The sequence below is a fragment of the Galeopterus variegatus genome, unplaced genomic scaffold (genome assembly GCF_000696425.1).
Source record: "Galeopterus variegatus unplaced genomic scaffold, G_variegatus-3.0.2 Scaffold959, whole genome shotgun sequence".
NCBI classification, from domain to species: domain Eukaryota; kingdom Metazoa; phylum Chordata; class Mammalia; order Dermoptera; family Cynocephalidae; genus Galeopterus; species Galeopterus variegatus.
Genome location: NW_007727070.1, coordinates 130,241 through 147,722, shown reverse-complemented (window position 1 = coordinate 147,722; position 17,482 = coordinate 130,241). Strand labels below are relative to the sequence as shown.

The 17,482-nt window shown below is 39.8% G+C and overlaps 1 protein-coding gene across 1 annotated transcript in view; it reads right to left on the bottom strand.

The window, feature by feature from the left end:
- EIF2AK4 (eukaryotic translation initiation factor 2 alpha kinase 4) overlaps positions 1–17,482 on the bottom strand; it is a 104,640-nt gene that overhangs the window by 78,050 nt on the left and 9,108 nt on the right. The window contains exons 2-5 of the mRNA XM_008573718.1: positions 15,049–15,161; positions 11,264–11,366; positions 2,660–2,812; positions 360–440 (exon numbers count right to left, since the gene is read on the bottom strand). Of these exons, the coding sequence (XP_008571940.1) occupies positions 360–440; positions 2,660–2,812; positions 11,264–11,366; positions 15,049–15,161 (450 nt within the window). The remainder of the gene's footprint in view (positions 1–359; positions 441–2,659; positions 2,813–11,263; positions 11,367–15,048; positions 15,162–17,482) is intronic.

Sequence of the window (17,482 nt, the reverse complement as noted above, 5' to 3'; positions counted from 1 at the left end):
ACAGGGGGGGTGGCGATCCGTTGCCGGAAATAAAAAAAAAAAAAAAAGGGAAAAAAAAAAAAAAGAATTCCAGTATGAGTTGATTAACAAAGCTTCAATCTCTTCTCTTCCTCAACTCATTTGATAAATTACTGTAACTACATAAGCCTAAGTCATCTACAGATAATATACAACTCTAAATTTTGCCAACTATGTGGGGACACAATGAACTTATTTATTTATTTATTTTTAGTGCTTCATTTTAAGCTTAGCCACTGATAGTAGCACAGAAGCGAAAAATAACATCAACAGAAATAAAAACATTTTATGTTTAGCTAAACATTTACCACATTTTAGTGTGGTAGAATTGATAAGAGTACCTGTTTAGCCATTTCTTTTCTTTTTTTCTCTTCTTTTATCTCTTCTTTCCTTCTCTGAATCTCATGAAGGATTTCACGTTGCTGAAATAAATCAAACTGCCATCAAATACCAATCTCTGAAACCCATACGAAATATAAATTCTGGAACTACAAAAAAATCCTTTGGATTTCAATAACTCAAGCCCTCCTTTCCCAAAAGACATGAAGATATAGACCTTTAGTATAAACTGCAGTTCCATTAGTCTTATCATGGTTCTTTTACAATAGATGTGCCCATCTTTTAGGACTGTGCAGGGAGTGGCATTTAAGGGACTTCCCTATGGCAACACTGTTGGCCTCTCACTTCTCCCCGTGTTTGTCGTAGCCCTTCCTCTTTGATACTTGTGCCTGCTCTCTGCCATGGAGTTCAAGTCCAGATTGGTGGAAGTGGCTTGAGACATTGTCAGTGCCCGCCCTGGGGTGGCTATGGCCCAGGCATCACACTTACTTGCTATAAACTTTCATCGTCATTCTCTAATCAGCTTTCTCAGTATTGAAAGTGGTATTTTGATATCTCTCCATTTTTTATAAATCCCCTAAATTCCAGATTATAGATATCAAAACTATTAAGAGACTCACCAAAAATCCTAACAGCAATAAAACAAAACACCAAACTTACATGTAGCTATAGTAGTAAACAAGATTGTTAACTAAATATTCACTATCTTTTAATAAAAATGTGCCTTCCTAAAAACAATGAAAACAACAAGGAACTATAAACTTTAAATAGTAACTAGGGTACACAATATATACAGGAGATAAGCAGTTAACAAAATGAACGGGACCCGCAAAGAGACAGTGTTAACATAGGCACAGGGTGAACAAAATGGAGCAGAAAAAACAAAACAAAACAAAACAAAAGAACCAGGCATAAGAACCCAAGAAAAGCAGGAAAAAACAAAACCCTAGAAGTACCTGTAAGAAATAGTAATATACGGAAAAAACTAGACAGCCTCACCAAGAGATAATAAATGGAGAAAGCCTGAATATTGTCAAGATGTCAGTTCTTCTAAAATGAATATATAAATTTAGTGCAATTTCAGAGGGTTTATCTGTTGATTTTCTTTTTTTTTTTTTTTGACTTTGAGAAAGCAGTCCTACAGTTCATCTATAAGAATAAATGGGTGAGAATGGATAAGGAAAAAAAAAATAATGGAAGATGAAGGAGCAGGGAAGGAGGCTTGACTTGTCAGATCAATAATTCAGAGTATGGTAGGGACTTAAGAGAAAACAGATGAACGAAACAGATAATTTATAAATAGAACCTAGTATAGATAAGTAGTTGAAATATACTTTAAGGAAGTGTTACAAATCACTTAAGAAAAAATGATGATTTAATAAATGAGTTTGGAGGGCCGGCCCGGTGGCGTACTGGAGAGTACGCCGCTTGGGAGCGCAGCAGCGCTCCCGCCGAGGGTTCAGATCCCATGTGGAGACCGGTTCCCGCTCACTGGCTGAGCGTGGTGCGGGCGCAACACCGAGGGTTGCGATCCCGTTGCCAGTCCCCGGTACGGGCGCGACACCGAGGGTTGCGATCCCGTTACCGGTCAGTAAAAAAGACAAAAAGGAAAAAAATAAAATAAAATAAATAAATAAATAAATAAATAAATGAGTTTGGAAAATGCCCAGGAACAAAAATAAACTTAGGCTCTCTATTTTACAAAATGTTCCAAAATAAGGTCTAGATTAGTTGATTAATCAGGGCAAAATACAAAAACAAAACAAAAAACAAAATCGAGAAGGAAACTTTGATGCATATATTATCTTCGACTTAAATTTGATTTAAAAAAATAAAACAGTAATTTATATCCTCATGCGAACAGATTAAAGAAAAACTACATATGGTTAATGAGCATAAAAAACAGCTTACTTCCTGGCTTTTGCTACTCATTTGGGCATTAGATACTTCTCTCATATAGGAAAGAGGAAAATAGCCTCTAAACTCAATGAATTCCTGTACACCTTGACAAGTTCAGAAAGATCACAGGAAGTTTAGTTAAACAGCCGCCTCTTCTCTCTCTCTTTTTTTTTAAGACTTGGACTAAAGGTTCTGAGGGGTAGCACTGATGTTTGTTGGGAAGGAAATGCTTGCAGTATTTCTCAGTTACTCTGTGGGCCTCCTCTTGCACGAATCCACACTTGTTGAATCAAATGCTGAGCAAAACTTAAGTCAAGGGAAGTCTGCAGGCAGAGATAGGGAAAAAACCTACAGAAGCTGCAGTCCCCAAGGCTGGCCAACCCGCACCAGCAGGGTGTCTCACCTCCTGCTCCTCTTTCCGCTTGGCCTCTAACAGCCTCTGCTGCTCCTCCTGAGCCCGCCTTTCCAGCATTTCTTCATGAAAAGACTTGGGAGGGGGCTTGTTATGCTCGCTGAGAAATGACTGCACATGGTAAGCCAGTTCAAATATCATCACCTAAACATGTAAGCAAAATCAAGCACAAATGATCAAAGAATGGAAAGTCATAGTTCAAAGAGGAGAGGCTACAGAACAGCAGAACAAGCTGGCAATCAGAGTCCCAGTCACAATGCTCTTATTCATTTTGACATAACACAGTCTGAGTTAGGTATATGATGCAATCGCAGCAGGAAAAAGCTTTTAAAGGGCTCATTGCACTGTGTTGCTATCAGGACAAATCACTATCTAAGTTAAATAAAAACTTTCATTTTTCTTTTGTAGACCTATTCAATTTACTTGCATTTTCTGTATGATAAATCAAACAAAATGTTTTTTCTGTACAAACAAATCTGATAAAATATTTAAGACTGTGTGAAAGTAAAAGCTACCTCCCCAACTACAAAATCTGTCTACATAATGACAATTGAGCAGAGAATACTCATTGCTAACATCAGAGCTTTCACCTGCCCACACAACGTACTGAAAATATTCTACTGGGGGCACAGAGGCAAATATTTAAAGGCCTCACTATCTCCCTGCTAGTAATTAACTAGAAGGAAGCTGACCAATACTTAAAAAGTACTTTATTCCTACTGAGGGAGGCATTCACAGATAGAATCAGTAAGAAAAAGGCCTCCCTCTCAGACATTCTTCATGTGAACATAGAAAGCCACTTTCCCCTACACCTAGGAGCCATAAATCATACCTGGGTTGGCAAGTTAATAGAACAAGGGTTTCTGAGACCCCCACCCTGATGGATTACCCAACCTCACAAAGGTAAACGGTGCCACACTCCTTCTGCAGATGAGAAACACAACAATGAGATTTCTTTTTTCTTAATTATAATGAAGTGATTAAAAAAATTCTTATTTAAATTATAGTATAGGTTTAAAACAGTTTTAAAGGGACTTAACAAGGTGGTAATAATAATACAAGTACCTGTCACTGTATACAAGAATATAAAGTTAGTTCATTTGGTCTTCTACCTTTCTCTCAGGAAGTAAATGCAAAGAAACCACAGCTCTTGTTGGGTGAAATTAATATTCTTTTTATTACACCAGAAGCTGTGGTGTTTACTGGATATATTTAGAGTTAGAGTTGAGAAACACTAGTCTACAGCCTAAGAGGCAAGATCTTCCAAGAAAAGCTCTTCTAACGAAAGCTGGGAAGAAGAGGCCATTTCTATTATGTTAAAGAGAAACCACTTCTAAACTAGAAAGGAGGCATGGGTCAAGCTGTGGAGGGTTTTTCTTTTACTGATCTAGTTAATTTACCAGTATTTTCTGTACAAATAAATCTGACAAAATTCATAAGACTGGCTCTTGTTTCCTATTTCCCCCAAACCACACTGTTCATTGTCTTTCTTCCCTCAGGCCTCGTCTCAAATCTCAGAGGCCTCTCCTGAACCCCTTATATAAAACAGCCACTTTACCATCACTCTCTAGACCTCTCACCCTAGTTGTCATTCATTTGTTATACACATGTATTTGTTAGTTATTTGATTGTCTTCGGTCTGTTCCCCTCACACTATGGCCTAATGGTTTGCTCACTGCAGTTTTCCGAGTGCTGGACTAATGCCTGGCACACAGTAGACAGGCAATAAATATTTTTTGAATGAATTACTGAAAGAATAAATTAATTTGACTTTACTAAGTTTAAAAAAGACAGCCTAAGATGTACACTTAAGTTACTTTTATATGACTATAAAGAGCTGCTATACAGATTGAAAATTATTCAAAGGCAATTGGATATACTGAAGAACAAGCTGTTTTTGAGTACCTACTTCCATTAAAATAAAGTGACTCATTATTTTAAATGTCAGGTGTCAGTGAATGCCATACCACAATGAATCCCTAAGCTGTGCTTTAATACCTAATTATACTTTTTACTTGAAAATAAAAACTTCATTAGAATTACGTACATTTTAGACTTCCCAGTACTTTAGACCCAATGGAAACAAATGTTAGACAAACAAGAACAGTGATCTGCATGGAGCATTCCCATGTTCAATGTCCTTTTGAACCTCGCCACATGAGGACGCGTCAGATGAATACTACCACGTTTTTTTAATTGTGGCAAAACATACATAACATAATATTCACCATTTTAACCATTAAGTATACACTTAGTAACACTAAATACATTCACATTGCTGTGCAACCATTTCTACCATCCATTTCTAGAACCTTTTCATCTTCCCAAACTGAAACTCTACCTATTAAACAACACTCCATTTCTTCCTGCCCCCAGCCTCTGGCAACCACCATTCTATTATCTGTCTCTATGAATTTGACTACTCTATGTACCTCAGGTAAGTGGAATCACACAGTATTTATCTTTTTGTGACCAGCTTATTTCACTTAGCATAATGTCCTTAAGGTTCATCCATGTTGTAGCATGTTTCAGAATTTCCTTCCTTTCTAAGGTTGAATATTCTATTGTATGTATATATATATTTTTTCCCATTCATCTGTTGATAGACATTTGGATTGTTTCTGCTTTTTGGCTGTTCTGAATAATGCTGCTATAAACAGTAGTGCACAACACTAGTATGTCTTTAATAGTAGTTTATACTCCTTTTAATAATTACAAAAGGCAGCTTTAGTGGTACATAAAGAAAAGGCATGGGACTCTTACCAGTTGTTGGGAACACAGTAAATATTAAAAGTCACAACTCAGAACTTCCACTTCTGGGAAGATAGAGTAGAAATAGTCTTTCCTATTTCTCCCACTAAACATAACTAAAAACCCTGGACATTATATGCAGAACAAGCATAAGAAGACCCTGAAAAGGTGGAGAGTAGAAGGCAGACTACCAGACTGGCTAGGGCCTGGCTTGGGACCAGAGGAGCAATGCAATGATGGTCTCCCTGGGCTTTCTTTTTTCCTCCTATATCCCAAACTGGATACAGGAAAAGCCAGCAATCAGAAAACACCAATGGGTGTAGACAATAAAAAGTCCCAAGACAACCAACCGCTCTTGCTAACCAAACAACCAGGAAAGGGGCAGCCTAGCAAGCAGAAAACTTCTGGATGATACTGCTCTCTTCCAGATAAACACCACCCAAAATACCTGTAGCCTGCCAGCAAAGGCTGATGGGGAACTTCGGCTTCCACACTCTCCCCAACACCCCACCACTGGAGTGGAATCAGAGAAGGCTGAGTAGGAAGGCAGGACTTACATCTCCACCAGGAAGTAATGAGGCTCCCCATCCCCAGTGTCAATGGAGTACTGTAGTGCATTGAATTATGTCCCCTTAAAACTCACTGAAGCTTGAATTGTGTCCTCCAAGTTTTATGTATTAGAAACTTAGCCCCCACTGTGACTGTTAGAAACTTAGAAACTTGGTACCAATTAGAAACTTAGCCCCCACTGTGACTGTCAAGAAGGTGAGAAATCCTATTATGGTAACTGAAAGGTGGAGCCTTGAAGAGGTGATTGGATTGCAGGACCGTGCAGTAGTGAATAGATTAAAAATGGTGGTCAAGGGTGTGGTTCTGAGGGCTGTAAAAGAAAAGGAGAGTCTGTCTCTCTCTCTGCTCTCTGCTTCTACCATCTTCAATGTGAGATCTCTGGGTCACTGCTGCCACCACCAGATGGACTTTGGACTTCCCAGTCTCAGAAACTGTAAGCAATAAATTTCGTTTTCTTTATAAATCACCCAGTTTCAGGTATTTTGTTATGAGCAACATAAACAGACTAATACAAGAACACATGGAGAGCCTGTACTTCCACCTACTGTGGTAGTAATAAGGCACCCTCCTCTCTCTGCTGGGGTAGTGTCAGAAGAAGCCTAGCAAAGAGTCACAACTCTCATTACTGCATAGAGGTAACAGGCCACCTCTCCATCCTGGTGTCAGTTGAAGCCACGTATGGAAGAGTAACAAGGCATCTCCTACTGCTAGCCATGGAGGCCTAGTGGGTAGCTGGAACTCCCAAACCTCCCCCAACCATGGGCCAGGAGACACCCCTGTCCTTTGGATGTCAATGGAGGCTGAGTGAAAGTCCAGGTTTTCGCCCCACCTTACATTTACAAGACAGAATTGTATCACAAGAAGACACCTAAAACCAAAGGTTTAAAGTAAGATCTAGAGTCTCATAATAGTCAAAATGTCTAGCTTTTAATTAAAAAATCACATGTCGGGGCCGGCCCGGTGGCGCACTGCTACAGTGCGCTGCTTGGGAGCGCTGCGGCACTCCCGCCGAGGGTTCGGATCCCACATACAGACCGGTTCCTGCTCACTGGCTGAGCGAGGTGCGGGCGCGGCACCCAGGGTTGCGATCCCATTGCCGGTCCCGGTCCGGTATGGGCACGACACTGAGGGTTGCGATCCGTTGCCGGACACGAAAAAAGACAAAAAGGAAAAAAAAAAAATCACATGTCATACCACAAACAAGATCTCAAATTGAACAAAATAGATGCCAAACCAAGATGACAGAGACGTTAAAATTATTTGACAAAGCTTTTAAAGCAGTCTTCATAAAAATGTTTTATTTTATTTATTAATTTTTTTTTTCCTTTCTGTCTTTTTTCGTGACCGGCAACGGATCGCAACCCTCAGTGTCGCGCCCATACCGGACCGGGACCGGCAATGGGATCGCAACCCTCGGTGTTGCTCCCGCACCTCGCTCAGCCAGTGTGCGGCCGGTCTGTATGTGGGATCCGAACCCTCAGCGGGAGCGCCACCGCGCTCCCAAGCGGCGCACTGTAGCAGTGCGCCACCAGGCCGGCCCATTCATAAAAATGTTTTAATGAGCCATTACAAACATTCTTGAAACAAATGAAAAAATAGAAAGCCTAAGCAAAGAAATATAAGATATAAAGAAGAACCAAATGAAAATTTTAGAACTAGCAAACACAATAACTGAAATTAAAAACTCACCTGATGGGCTTAACTGCAGAATGGAGAGGACAGAGGAAAGAGTCAATAGACCATAAAAATAGAAAAACAGAAATCATACAATCACCAAGACATATCACAGCCAAACTTCTGAAAACTAAAGACAAAAAAATTCTTTAAAGCAAGAAGGAAACTACATTCTTCCTACAGGGAATAAACAATTTGAATGAAAGCAGATTTCACATCGGAAACATGGAGGCCAGAAGGAAGTGATATAACATTTTCAAGTGCTAAAAGAAAAGAGCTGTCTACCCAGAATTCTATAACCAGCAAAAATATCTTTCAGGAATAAAGGGGAAATCAAGACATTCTCAGGTAAAGAAAAACTAAGAGAATTTGTCACCAGCAGAATTATTCCAAAAGAAAGGCAAAAGGAAGTTCTCTAAATGGAAAAGAAATGATAAAAGAAAGAACCTTGGAATTTAAGGACGAGAGAAAGGAAAGAGAACACAGTAAAGAAAATATGGGTAAATACGATAGATTTCCCTTCTCTCTCGAGTTTCCTAAACTATGTCTGTGTGAGTCTGTTTCTGGGTTCTCTGTTCTGTTCACTGATCTATGAGTCTATCATTCTGCCAATACTACATGGTCTTGATTACTATAACTATATAATAAGTCTTGAAAATTCAGTAGGTCAACTCATCCCGTTTTATTCTTCTTTTTCAACCGAACTGTTTCCAGTTTTGGCTTCAATCTGTGTGTCCTTCAGATTAATATCTGGAATATATAAAGAGCTCTCCAAACTCAACAAAAAAAAGCAAATAAAACAATTAAAAAATGGGGAAAAGAAGAGACATTTCACTGAAGAGGATGCACAAACTGCAAATAAGTACATAACAAGATATCCAACATCATTAGCCATTAGGAAACTGCAAATTAAAACCACAATGAGCTATCACTATACATCTGTATTAGTCAGGCTCTGTGCAAGGAGGGGATTAAAGTATAATGCCTCCAAACTGAGAAGGTGCTTTGAGAACAAAGGATGTGGGCAAATCCATAAGATATACAAAGATACTTATTACATGCGTGACTTATGTACAAGAAAGCTGCACACAGCAAAGAATCAGACTTCTACAGCAGATCAGAGCTCTAGCTCTCTGCATTTAGGCAAAGTTTTTTCTACAGCAAAAGCTCTGCTACTGTAAATAACTTTAAGGAAACAGGTTAAGAAAATTAATAACATCATTCACCAGGTATCCTGTGATACATGAAGCAGGGGGTCTTGTGATGTTAGTGCTCAGACCACTGATGCCACCTGCTGTAATAAATCATTCACTCCCTGAAACCTATGTTCCGTTTACAGCTTGCCCTAAGGTCAATGTATAACTGGTCAGTGAAACAAAGGAATGGGGTTAAGTAGGAATCAACATGGTGGATGGAGCACAAAATGGCATTAGTTTTGTTCACCGTCTAACAGGGTTTTCCAGAGCAACAGAACCAATAGGATATGTGCGTGTTTCTCTCTCTCTCTCTCTCTCCCTCTCTCTCTCTCTCTACACACACACACACACACACACACACAGAGAGAGAGAGAGAGAGAGAGAGAGAGAGTTATTTAAGAAATTGGCTCATGTGATTATAGAGGTTCTCAGTCCAAAATCACAGGGTAGGCTGGCAGGCTGGAGACCCAGGGAAGAACTGATGTTGTGGTTCAAGTCTGAAGGCCACCTTCTGGCAGAATTCCCTTTTCTTCAGGGGAGGTCAGTCTCAATTAAGGCCTTTAACTGATTGGATGAGGCCCACCCACATTATGAAGGATAATCTGATTAACTCAAAGTCTACTAATTTAAATGTTAATTTCATTTAAAAATATACCTTCACAGAAACATCTAGAATAATGTTTGGCCAAATACCAAGGGTAACGTGGCTTAGCCAAGTCGACAAGTAAGATTAACCATAACAACATCTATTAAAATGGCTAAAATAAAAATATAGTGACAACATTAAATGCTGGCAAGTATGTGGAGAAAGTGGAACACTTGCAGATTGCTGGTAAGAAAGTGAAGTGGTTCAGCCAATTTGGAAAAGCTTGGAAGATTCTTAAAAAACTAAACATGCAACTATTGTACATCTACAACTGCACTCCTGGGTATTTATCCCAGAGAAATGAAACCTTATGTTCACACACACACAAAAAAAACCCCTGTATATGAATGTTTAAGCAGTTTTATTCGTAATAACCAAAAGCTGGAAACAACCCAGATGTCTTTCATCTGGTGAATGGTTAAACAAATAGTGGTATGTCCATATCATGGAATACTACTCAGCAATAAAAAGTAACAGCTGTTGACACATGCAAGAACCTGGATGAATCTCCAAAGAATTATGCTGAGTGAAAAAATCCAATCCCAAAAAGTTACACACCATATGATTCCACCTATATAATATCCTTGAAATTTTTCAGGCAGACATTAAAATGCCCTTATACTAGAAAGAACTTTCAAATAATTCCCAAGACCTAGCTTTTTAGCCAGGCTCTTCTATAATCACTTTCTGTACCTCACCAATTACTAAAGTTCTTGGAAACAGCAATTTAGGTGGACAAAATTTTTATAGTCAGAAGGTAGGTCATGAATTGCATAGTGACTCCCTGTGTTATGCAATGCAAGTGAAAAACTGTGCAGTAAGTTTACATTGGGTAAATGTCACCTTTGGTCATCATTAATAGAGGTGCAATAGACACAGAGTCCTAGGTCTAGTCCTTACTTAACTCTTCTCAGTTTTTACATGATGAGATAGTAAGCATGAGATTTCGATGCAAAAACACTGAGTGATTTTACCAAAAAGATGGGTTATACTTAAAGGAAACTGGTCTGGCCTAAGGAAAACATAGTAATACTCTGCCCCCAGAAGTCACCTAGTCTTGCCCTCCAGAGAAAGTTCTGCCACCTAAGGAAGAACCATATGTAGACCCAGACATCCAGAGGATTAAAAAAGAATTAGTAAATGCCCAGGTATAGAAGAGACATTGAAAGAGTAGAGTATGCTGCTAATTATCCTGAAGGAAAGCCATGAGTTCTCCTGAAATGCAAAGGGGAACGATAGCAAAGTTTGGTCAGAAATTGCTTATCTGCAAACATTTTCCCACGAGAAGGTTCAAGTTGAGAGCAGGTCATAATGCCAGGTCCTACATGTGCAAAAAGTATGGCCAGGTTCACGCTGACTGTTTTCAGAAAAATTCTTAAGCATCAATAGTAGCATCTACATATACTCTATAACTTGTAATTCATAAATCCTGTAAATTAAATAAATATGTCACAATATTCCCCTTTGTAGATACCAATAAGAAACAAAACATTCTAGGGCCGAGCCCGTGGCGCACTCGGGAGAGTGTGGCGCTGGGAGCGCAGCAGTGCTCCCGCCGTGGGTTCGGATCCTATATAGGGATGGCCGGGTCGCTCGGCTGAGCGTGGTGCGGCCGGTCTCAAAAAAAAAGAAACAAAACATTCTAGTTAAGTGCAACAGAAAAGCCTTTAAGCCAAAGAAAAGGCAGGAAGGCAAATGCAGGTGAGCCTGGTGGAGATGTTTACTGTCCTCTTATAATCACAGTTTAACAAATCTTACCTCCCCGCAATGTTTTTTGGCCAGTTCTTCTAGGCGAGATTTTAACAAATTAACACTTTCATTTGACAGACCTCTGGCATTCTTTAACTCTATTTCAGGGACTCTGGAAAAGAAAACAAAAGGAGTTACTCCAGAAAGTATAGCCTAATTGCATGAATATCTGCTCAGTTCCAAGCACACTGGGCCTGAGGATTTCTGACAGACCTTATAAGAGAGCTTCTCCATGCGACCAGCAACATCTCTTTAAATCTCTCAAAAGGATGTCAACTACTCATATATCACACAATTCCAGCTGACACAGTGACACAGAATTACCCACAGGCTGTGGCGAAGAAGTGGGCTGGCCAAAGTCTTCAGTCTGAGCTGTCAGGTGCCCTACTCCTCCAGGTGACCCAGACTTACTGAGTTTGATCCAGTATCTCACCAATTCCTCTGTCTCTGGTTTCAGCTTTATGATCTGATTAAAATTTCCCAGCATCAGTTACTATTTATTGCCTCTAATTTGCCTTGGATAGCCAACTCTGGGTTTCTTCTCCTTTTTAAAGAAAAAAAATCCTTCCAGCTCTGTGTCCGACTCCAGCCTACTAACTTAACCATGTACTCCCTTGTATGGTAATTCTCAACCCTAGCACTCAGTGCCAATTAGCTTGGCTCTGACAACTCACCTTCAAGAGTCCAAATGCTTTGCACTCATTCATGTGCTCCAGCATAAAGCAGAAGAAGAATAACTGGATAAGATGGAGCCACAGTGATACATCCAGTGTTCTCACAACATGCTGTGTGTCAACCACTCATTCTGATAGTAAACAAGGTGGAAATGTTCACTCGCTCCTGTATAAACCTAGTCACACATACTTTGCAAACTCTGCCTATTCCAAGGACATCTAATTCATACCCCTCTTTATCCCTTAGATGTCTAAGTCAACATCTTACTCAAGGAAATGACACAACCAGTCCTTGGGTTTTCTTTTATTCCCAACCAATAAACGTTCAATAACAACTCTCTGGGATTAAATAGGATTTATTTCATCTTACTGAAGAGATGATTCATTACTTCCTACCAAGGATTTCTGAGTAATTCTTAGTGAAGCCTTGACATCTACCCTTGCATTCTCTCTGTGCTAATATGATAGGTTGTTACAATCATTAGCTACCTGGATAGATGGAAATCTGAAAGTAGTTTATATGAGAAAAATAATAGAAATGCCATATAGTCCTGAGTACATGTACAGTCCACCTAACCCACGATTATTATGATGGCATCAAGGACTATTTTGCAGAAAAGGAAAATTTTCCTGTACCACATCATTTCAAAAGGAGAAGACTGTTCCCCCAAATCAAACCTTATGTAATTATTTCCTAAAATTAAGCATTATATAACAATATTAATGGAATGGTGAAAAGTTTATCTATAATACTAATTAATTAAACTTTAAAAATTTTCCCTTTATGTCCTTGCCAAATAATTTATAACTTCATGTATCTGATATTATGTTTACTTTTTAACTTTTTATAAGCATTTCCATGCTGTCTTTAAAAAATTATCCCATAATATTTTTATCAAGTGGACACATCAAGATTGATCTGAATAGTTCTCTAGTGCAGTGGTTCTCAACCAGGGGTGAGTCTAGCCCCCAGGGGACATCTGTTAATGTCTGGAGACTTTTTTGGTTGCCATACCTGGGCAGAAAGGTACTCCTAGCATCCAGCAGGTAGAGATCAGGGATGCTACAAAACATCCTACAATGCACAGGACAGCTCCCACAACAAAGAATTATCCTACTCAACATGTCAATAGTGCCGAGGTTGAAAAACCCTGTTCTAGTCTTTGACATATGGACTACTTCGAATTTCTTTACTTTCATAAATAATACTATAATTAACACCTTAGCATTTAGATATCCAAGTTTTTATTTTGACTTTACAAGAATAAACATTTTGAGTTTTTAAGGCTATTATATATATTACATACATAAAAAGAAAAGAAAAAAGGTCTTGATGCTGGTTCCTGGCACAGAGCTCCGATTACCCTGGGAATTATCTGAGTGACAGGGGTGAGAGGAGCACCTTATATTATTCATAACAAACCCCTTTCAACCATAATGGAGTTTATGCTAATGAAGTGACTTTTGTTAGGTGCTTAGATAGCTTCAGGATGGGGGCTGGTTGCCAAAAAGACCAAGCCTTCATTACTGGGTGAGAAATTTCAGCCCTACCCCAGACCTCCAGGGAGAAGAGGGGGCTGGAGATCAAATTAAATGACCAGTGGCCAATGATTTAATCAATCAATCATGCCTACGTAATGAAATCTCCATAAAAACCCCTGAACAACAGGGTTCAGGGAAATTCTGGGAGGTGAGTGCCTGGAGAAGGCATGAAAGCTCCACGCCCCTCCCCACATACCCTGCCCTATGCATTTCTTCCATGTGGCTTTTCTGGGTTGTATCCTTTATGATAAAGCAGTAAATGTAAAGTATTTTCCTAAGTTCTGTGAGTCATTCTAGCAAAGAATGGAAATTCAGGAGAGGGTTGTGGGAACCCCCCAATTTATAGCCAGAATTTAAATGTCAGAAGTACTGAGACTTCACAGTCGTACTGAGCCCTTAAACTGTGAGGCCTGTGCTAACTATGGACAGTTAATGTCAGAATTGAATTGAATTGTCGGACACCCACACGTTGTAGGAAAAGACATTATGTATGTGGTGTCAGAAAAAAAAAAACCTAGAGAGGCACTGTCTTAATTTTCTTTCATAAATTTAATTACCTTTTTTCATTAATTGATTTTTTGCATACCTACTATATGTACTCTCAGTACAGTGTTGGGGGCTTAAGGGGGTTACTGACTTCAAGGAGCTCAGTCTTGACCTATCTGTATCTTCATATCCTCCATCACCTCTTAGGATAACAAATTCCATGTATTTACCACCGACTGTGTAAAGCAGTGCTTCCTTTTATTTGCCACTCTCCTTCTCAAAACCCTTCACTGGTTCTCTGCACAATAAGTTCTGGCCACTTAACATCATCCAGGCCAATCTGCCTTTCCATGTGGAATGTCTAGGGAAAGATTACATAGAATACACATGATAGTTCAAAAAAAGACCACTTGAGTATATAGATGGCTAACATTTTTATCCTAACTAGTGATTCTCAACCAGAGGTGATATCACTTTTAGGAGTATAGAAATATGTGAGATTTTTTGGTTGTGTCAATGACTGGAGAACACTCTTAGCATTAGTGGGTAGGGGCCAGGAATGCCAAACATCCTGCAGTACACAGGACTGCTCTGCACAATGAAGACTTGCCAGAGGTGCCCCACTGAGAAGCACAGCAACTGTCAACGCCCCTTTACTTTAGGCAGTAAAAGGTCATGTTAGGCACAGAAGGCTACCTAATTTATAATGCCAGTCATACTCTAAAATTAAGTGCATAAGTCCTTTAAATAGTTACCACACCTTTATCCTTTTCTTCTAGATTTTTCCTCTTCCTAGTTTATGAAGAATTAAATAAACAAAAGTTAACAGGTCAAAAGAAGCAAATAAGTAGGCACTGAGCAAATATTATCATTTGTAGTGACTATTCTACAACTATAAGCAGACTTAAAAAGAGACTGGTTTCATGAAAGTGTCTACTGCTGATGCAGTTTTGTTGAAATACAGGTGATAGGAAATGATATTTTATGTGGAATGGGTGCAAGAAGGAGGAAGTACTATTAATTTCAATATGCTTTTATGTTGTCAAAACAGAAAACTGAAATTACATCAAAGCTATTTATAAATGTACTCACACATCTGGATAGGTTGGTGGGCACTTAACCCTTAAATCCACTTTCACGTATACTTCTTCGCCAGTTAGGCCCTGAGGGTACAGAACTAAATTGATTTCAGGGGGCGCTTTGACCTAAAAGAAAAAAAGAATTTTTTTTTCCCAAAGAGCCAATCATAAATGATTAGACTAATGATCATCTTAGCTCAAAAGTTCTAATTTAAAAAATATTATATGTAGTTGTATTTTACATAGGTGTTTGGTTATATTTTCCAAAAGTGTGGCTTAAAAACAGAGCCTGTGCCAGAGAGAATGCACTTTCCTTTTCAAAGTTATCTAAAAAGTGAACCAAAATGTTCCACTTAGCTTCCATTCATTCAAATGTTACTGAGTACTGATTATGTGCTGGGCACTGTGCTAGAGGCTGGGAGTGCAGGGGTAAATTGAAACAGACATGGTCTCAACTAGCTCATACAAACTAGAAGACAAGTGAATAATTTCAAATAGTGATGAGGGCTGTAAAGCAAATAAAGTAGAGTAATGGGACACAGTGGTGGGGAGGAGAAGGTATCTAGGCAGGTAGGTCAGGGAAGGCCTTTGTGAGCAGGGGATATTTGAGTTGAGATTTGAATATTAAGATATTAATAAGTATACATGGAAAAATCTGATAGTTCTTCTAAAATTGCATATGCTTTCAATCAACTTCTCACCAAATCACCAAATACTTTATTGTTTTTTAATTTATTTATATATGCATTTTCCAAAAAGGATGTGAGGCAGTTTATATATATGTATTTAATGAAAATTGGGAGGCTGAGAGAAAAAGTTACAGAGCACTCCTGTGGTCCAGGTACTTCACCAGCTCTGCAAGGCAGGTGCCACCTCCATTGTACAGATAAAGGAGCTCAGGATAAGAGCGTTGAAGATTCTCACCCACAGACACATGGTGACAGAGCTGGAATTCAAACCCAGCTTTGACTCCAAAACCTGTGTCTCTCTCATAAGCCACTCCTTTATTAATGCCAATCCTAAGTTGCTGTGATTAAGCCTTGCCTTTGTCTCTGAATGTCCAGGCAGCCAGGGCAAAAAGAGAAATGTGATGTTATCAGAAAGGAGAAAGTCTAAAAATTCTTTTAGGGGCAATGAAGTACTTAAGAACACTAAATTCTAACAGAAATTTGTAATGTAAACCTTATATATGGTACCCTGAATCATATAATGAACAATGCTCTCATCAACTACGTGTATACAATCTGTAAGATCAGTTTTTTTTTTGTTTTTTTTTTTTTGTTTTGTTTTGTTTTTTTTTGTCTTTTGTCTTTTTCCGTGTCCGGCAATGGATCGCAACCCTCAGTGTTGCCCCCGCACCGGACCGGGGACCGGCAATGGGATCGCAACCATCGGCGTTGCTCCCGCACCTCGCTCAGCCAGTGAGCGGGAACCGGTCTGTATGTGGGATCCGAACCCTCGGGCGGGAGCGCCGCCACGCTTCCCAAGCGGCGCACTTATCCAGTGCGCCACCGGGCCGGCCCTGTAAGATCAGTTTTTATATGGCTTGATAATACTTGATAAAAGCTGTGGGTTCTCAGTGAAGCACAACTTGTGAACGTGGTCCTGGGGAGGGCCAAGCACTCGTGGTTATCCACTCATTCACCCATCACATGTTGGCCACCCGCACCTGTTGAGGGCTGACTCTGCGTCAGACACTGTGCTTAGCACACAGAGGTGACAATATAGACGCGGTTCCAACTGTCATGGTTTCCGGTCTGGTGGAGGGAAACAGACATACTAAACATGTAAGCACAAATTCAGAAAGTGCTGTTGAAGAGACTGTGGGGTGCTCTACTCAGAGAATGATCAGGGTGGGTGTGAGGGAACACACTTAGATGTGTTCATCAGAGAAGACCTATCTGAGGACAGAGCATTTAAGCTGAGACAGACCAGAGACTGCTGAGCATTCCAGACAAAGAAAAAGCATGTAAAGAGACTCAGAAGTAACAGCTGGGTGCATTCCAAAAACCAAAAGGAGGCCAGTATGTCTGGATCACAGGAGTGAAGGGCAGACCAGGTGAAGCAGGAATGATAGGAAACATCTGGATCATGCAGGGCCTTGAAGGCCAGCTAAAATATTTGGCAGGATTATAAGATGCAAATGATATGATCTAACCCATATTTTAAAAGACCACTTCGGGGCCGGCCCGGTGGCGCACTGCGATAGTGCGCCGCTTGGGAAGTGCAGCGGCGCTCCCGCCGAGGGTTCGGATCCCACATACAGACTGGTTCCCGCTCACTGGCTGAGCGAGGCGCGGGAGCAACACCGAGGGTTGCGATCCCGTTGCCGGTCCCGGTCCGGTACGGGGGCAACACTGAGGGTTGCGATCCGTTGCCGGACACAGAAAAAAACAAAAAAAAAAAAAAAGTACTTAAAATTCATACTCATATTTAAAAATTAATAT